The 5,229-nt window shown below is 65.3% G+C and overlaps 2 protein-coding genes across 2 annotated transcripts; both read left to right on the plus strand.

Moving 5' to 3' along the window:
* Positions 1 to 22: 22 nt before the first annotated feature.
* EMIHUDRAFT_229313 (hypothetical protein) lies at positions 23 to 713 on the plus strand (the record flags this gene model as incomplete). The annotated part of the gene is made up of 3 exons (XM_005786167.1): positions 23 to 73; positions 176 to 280; positions 504 to 713. 3 exons carry the CDS (start codon positions 23 to 25, stop codon positions 711 to 713), a joined length of 366 nt encoding a protein of 121 aa, XP_005786224.1.
* A 464-nt stretch (positions 714 to 1,177) lies between these two features.
* EMIHUDRAFT_229314 (hypothetical protein) lies at positions 1,178 to 3,820 on the plus strand (the record flags this gene model as incomplete). Its single annotated transcript, XM_005786168.1, has 1 exon — positions 1,178 to 3,820. One exon carries the CDS (start codon positions 1,178 to 1,180, stop codon positions 3,818 to 3,820), a length of 2,643 nt encoding a protein of 880 aa, XP_005786225.1.
* Positions 3,821 to 5,229: the final 1,409 nt, after the last annotated feature.

Below are 5,229 nucleotides of genomic sequence, written 5' to 3' on the forward strand. Positions count from 1 at the left end.
GGCGAACTTCGAGAGCGTCGAGATGACTTGCGCCACTTTCGACAACGCGCGCCTCGCCGAGACCAACTTCAAGGTGGACGCCGAGATCGGCTCGAGATCTCTTCCAGATCTATTCGAGACCTCATTCGAGACCTCGTTCGAGATCAGCCTCGAGCACGTGTCTACCCTACCTTAGGACGCCGTGGCGGCGAGGGCGAGCTTCGTGCGCGCGGAGCTGGACCGCAGCTCCTTTGAAGCGACCGTGCTACCGCACGCAAACTTCTCAGGCCCGCTCTCGCGCGTGCATTGCGCCCTGCCCCCGCCGCCGCCCTCCGCCTCACCCTCGCCACCGCCCCCTGCACACCGCGAGTGCCTGGGGTGGCTCGTTGCCGTCCCAGGTCCCACTCACTCCCCCCGGACGTGGAGACGCGGCGAGCGGCCAGGCCCTTGCCCCGCGCTGTCCGGTGTGCGTGGAGCAGACGTGCGCCCTCCCTCCCTCCCCCGCAGGGGCGAGCTTGCGCGAGGCGAAGCTCGAGTACTCCAGCCTGCGCCACACGACCTTCGACGGGGCGGACCTCTCCAGCGCCAGCTTCGTCGAGAGCGACCTCAGCCACGCGAGCTTCTTCGGCGCGACCGGCGTGTCGACGGCCCGGTTTGACCGCGTGCTGGGCATGAACACCGTGAAGGGTCTCGACCGCAAGACCCTGGCCGCGGCGCTCCTCTTGCAGGGCTGAGTACAGAGAAGAGAGAGAGCGTAAACGCTCTCCCTGTTCAAAAGTGGGCATGTGTGGAGATACGGCAAGCAAGTCATCACTTGGCAAGTCTGAATAGGGTCTGAATGGCAGAGCAGCCCATGTTACCATCACGCCGAGGACCAACCCTCTGATTCGCGCGTTTGCAGCGCGCACACACGATGGGGCGTGGGCGTTCGCTGAAAAAGTAGGTAGGTAGGTAGTAAGGTGAAGAACAGCCAGGCTCGGACTGGACACCAACGCGGTATGGGTGGACGCTGGAGAGCCGAAAAAGAATAACTTCGATAATGAATTCGTGTTCCCCTCTCAGCCCCCCCCGCGGCGCCGGTGTGGCCGGTGTGTGCTTGTTACGTGAAAACCCGCTGGGACCCGGACGCCAGCACACCGGTGTGTGGCCGGTGCGTGTGGCCGGTGCGCCGCACCCCCGTGAAGGCTCCGCAGGCAACATGAACGAGGGCCTCAATGACCTCCATGTCTCGCAGCGCCGGACCGAAGAGCTCGACTGGCGCGATGCTTCATCCGAAGAGCGCACAGCCATCTCTCCGCGCACCAGATGGCGGCGTCAGAAGACCCCCACGACCTTGCGTCCGGACAAGGGCGTCCACCTCGCGACCGTCGCGCCACATGTTGCATACCAGAGAGTGGCTCGCGTCCGCGAAAGGGCTGGCGAGGCTGCAGCGTTCGTCGACTTGGACGGCACGTGCATCTCCGATCGGTGCAAGCGCATGCTACCATTCTATGTGCTACAGGCCCTGCCACTGCACGCCGCCTCTTGGCGTGCTATCCTGCTCGTCTACTGCCTCGTGTTGCGGGTCCTGAACCTGCTCGGAGACGACGACTTTGTTCGCATCTTCCTGGGCGGCGTGAGTGTCGACGTGCTGCGCTCGGCAGGTCATCGTGCGGCTGTCATGATGTCCAGGAAGGCGCATGAGCCGGTGCTGCGGCAGCTTTTCGCGTTGCAGCGTGCGGGCGCAAAGATTGTCGTGGTCACGGCCAACGCGCGGCCTCTCGTCGAGCCATTCATCGTTGACGTGCTCCGCTTCTCTCTGCCGCCGGGCGCCGCGACCGAGCTGGCGGTCGACGCAGAGGGCCGAGTGCGTCGGGACTCGCCGGTGCAGGGCGGGTGGAATGTCGACGGCTCGAAGCAGAAGCTGGTCGAGACGCACATCGCGGAGCACGGCATCAGCTTCTCGATCGCGTACGGCGACCAGGCCTCCGATGTGCCCATGCTGCTTGCGGTTGATGAGGCGACGGTCGTCAACCCAAAGAAAGAGCTGCATCTGGAGGCAGACCGCCGCAAATGGCAGATCCTGACGTGCCGCCCGAGCGAGATGCACTTTGAGACTTCTCAGCACGAGGCGCTGAGGGTGGCGATCATCGGCGGTGGCTGGGCCGGCCTCTACGCGCTCAAGCACTGCCTGCAGCAAGGCTTGGACGCGATCCTCCTCGAGAAGACGGACGCGTGCGGCGGCTTGTGGGTCTACCGTCCTGGTGGCGGTGGCGTCTTCGCCAACACGATTGCCACCGCCTCGCGTGGCTACATGCAGGCGAGCGACTTTCCGTTCAACGAGAACCTACCCGAGTTCCTCGGGCACAAAGACTATCGGCTCTACCTCGAGCAGTACGTGGCCGAGTTCGGGCTGGGCGCTCACATCCGGCTGAACAGTCTGGTGACGGCCCACATGGTAGAGGAGACGGCGGACGGCAAGCAGCGGCACAGGCTGACCATCGAGTCAACATTGAGTCCAGATAACAAGTCGACCATCGATGAGAAGGATGCGCAGAAGGATCCGAGGGACGATGCCGAGAGCCTGCGAGAGGAGACCTGCCCCTCTCAGCTCACCTTCGATCGGGTGATCGTCGCCACAGGCCGAGAGGTGCCGGTGATCCCGCCCCTCTATGGCGGCTTCACGGGCACGACGCTGCACTCGTCCGTGTACACTGAGGTCGACCAGCGCTACCGCGGCAAAAATGTGCTGATCGTTGGCGGCGGCGAGTCGGCCTCTCACATTGCCGAGGAGATTTGCACAGTCTCCAGGACGTGCGTGTGGTCGATTCGCACGGGCGTCTGGTTTCAAGATCGCCACGCGGGGATGCTCGCCCCTGCGGACATGCGCTTTGGTCGGTTGGCGCGCATGCTCATGGGCAACCAAGTGGATCGGTTTGGCGGCCTGTTCAACCCTGGCGTCGTCGGCCTCACAGGCTTCGGCTGGGGTCCTGGCGGCTCGGGCGTCGCCGCATGGCAGCCAATCGAAGACAACGTGATGAAGTCGTGGGCCAACAAGGATCGCAACTTCCTGTGGCACCTCTCTACGGGCCGGCTGAAACCCAAGCGCGCTGTGGTCAGCGTGAGTGGCTCGATGGTCGAATTTGACGATGGGGAGAGCCTCAGCTTTGATGTGATCATCCTGTGCACCGGCTTCAAGGCCAAGTTCCCGCCACGCGAGCCGCCGCTCGAGAAGCACACCTGGTACAAGCATGTCTTCTCCTGCGAGGATCCGAGCACGGCGCGCGTCGGATTCATTCGCCCTACCATCGGCAGCGTGCCGGCAATGACGGAGATGCAAGCGCGCTGGGTGGCTGCGGTGTTCGCAGGCGAGAAGCGCTTGCCCGCTGAGGCCGCAATGCGTGCCACAGCGTCTGCAGACGTAGCGCGGCGGGCTGTCCAGTTTCCGCACCACCACTACAAGATGCCGACGCTCGAAAACTTTTGGAACTACACCGAGGAGATGCACGAGTTGCTCGGCTGCCGACCGACCGTGTTGAGGGTGGTGATGCGCCGAGGGCTCAAGGGGCTCAAGATGTGGATCAAGGCGACGCCGAACACCTTCGAGTCGCTGCTGCTCAATGCGGACGATGCACTCTCTGGCTGGGCGTTTGGTGAGCTCGAGAGGCAGCGCGTTAGCTACAAGAAGGCTAAGTCCGGGCTCTCCGTCCACAAGACTGCCGAGGTGGGGCATGGCGCTAGTCGGATGGTCTTCGCCTCCGCGATCCTGCCGCTCCTCTTCAAGCTTCTCCTGCTCTCGTGGGCCCTCATGCTGTGCTCGCTGATGCTGCGGCCCTCGACCGTGATGGAGTTTGAGACCTGAGGCTGCGGAGGTGACGCCTGAGGTACCGGCCCGTGCACAGCGACTCAGCCGGCGACCGCCACGGGCTCAGACGAGACTTGTCGACTCGTTCCGGCTCAGCTTCACCGTGGTCATCGGGCGTCTGTCGACGTCAGGACCACCCATACAGCTCGCGGGTTTGAGGTCGCAAGAGCCAAGATGGTGGCGTTTGGACATCCCAACCATCACACAAGACAGCCCGTAGGTGATGGCGGGACGGCGCAGTGTTTGTGGCACTCGGCAGTAGGCACCCGCGGCACGGCCCCGCTGTCGGCTGCTCGGCTCTCGCGGGCTGCGGAACCGGCCCCAGAAGGGGACGGTCCGGGCGAGTGTGGCAGCTCCTGCGCTAGTATGGGCAGCCTCTATCACAACACTACTGATCCTGGTCATTAGAGCTGCCAGGGGTAGCGTCAGGAGCCGGTAGGAGTCAAAACCCCTCATATTTGAGACATCGTGTCCCATATACATTATACTCGTGCAACAAGCCAACCGCAGAGCGTCGTGTTGCCTTTGAACATTGAAAACTGAACAGTTTATTCGCTACAGGCTCCTCCACCAGGACGGGCCACCACTGCTCGCCGGGGCCACAGACAGTTTTGACGGCGGCGCGTCCGACGCGGCTGCTCTCAAGCCCTGTCCGGGCGGGTAAGCACTGGCGGGGGCGGCGAACCCGTCGGAGGGAGCGTCGCTCACCACGGGAACAGCGGCCGGGGGCACGCCCCCAAACAGGCGGTCAAACGTCGAAACCTCGCCGCCGCCGCCCTCCCCGCCGCCGCCCCCGTCGCCGCCGAAGAAATGGTCAAGCGACGCAACGGGGGGCGGCGCCATCGCTGCCGACGCGGCGCCGGCCCGGCAGCAGCCGTCGTTTTGAGCGACGTACTTGGGGACTGCGGCGGCGGCGGCGGCGGCGGGTGCGGCGGCGGCGGCGGCGGCGGGTGTGGCGGCGGCGGCGGTGGGGCCGGCGGCGACGGGCGGAGCGGAGACGGGTGCGGGTGCGGGTGCGGGTGCGGGTGCGGTGGTAGCGGCAGCGGCGGCGGCGGGAGCGGTGGCGGCGGCGGTGGTAGCGGCAGCGGCCGCAGCCGGAGCGGTGGCGGCCGCGGCGGCGGCGGCGGCAGGAACGGCCGCGGCTGCCGGACCAAGCCGGCGGCGGGAGTGCCAAGTTCCCGCCGAGCCCCGCCAAGACTGAGCGAAACTGGGCAAGATTGCGCCGCCGAAATGGGGCGAAATCGTAAGCTCGCGGTGGGCGCCCCTCAAGTCGAAGGCAACCAATCCCCCCTGTTTCCGCGGCCCGACTTGTGAACCGGCGCCCTCTTCGCGCCCATTTTCGGGGCAACGGGGAAACGAGGGAAAGGGGGGGGTTGGATAGGAAGCAAAAAGAAGGGGGGGGGGGT

This window comes from Emiliania huxleyi, assembly GCF_000372725.1.
Source record: "Emiliania huxleyi CCMP1516 chromosome Unknown EMIHUscaffold_154, whole genome shotgun sequence".
NCBI lineage: Eukaryota > Haptophyta > Isochrysidales > Noelaerhabdaceae > Emiliania > Emiliania huxleyi.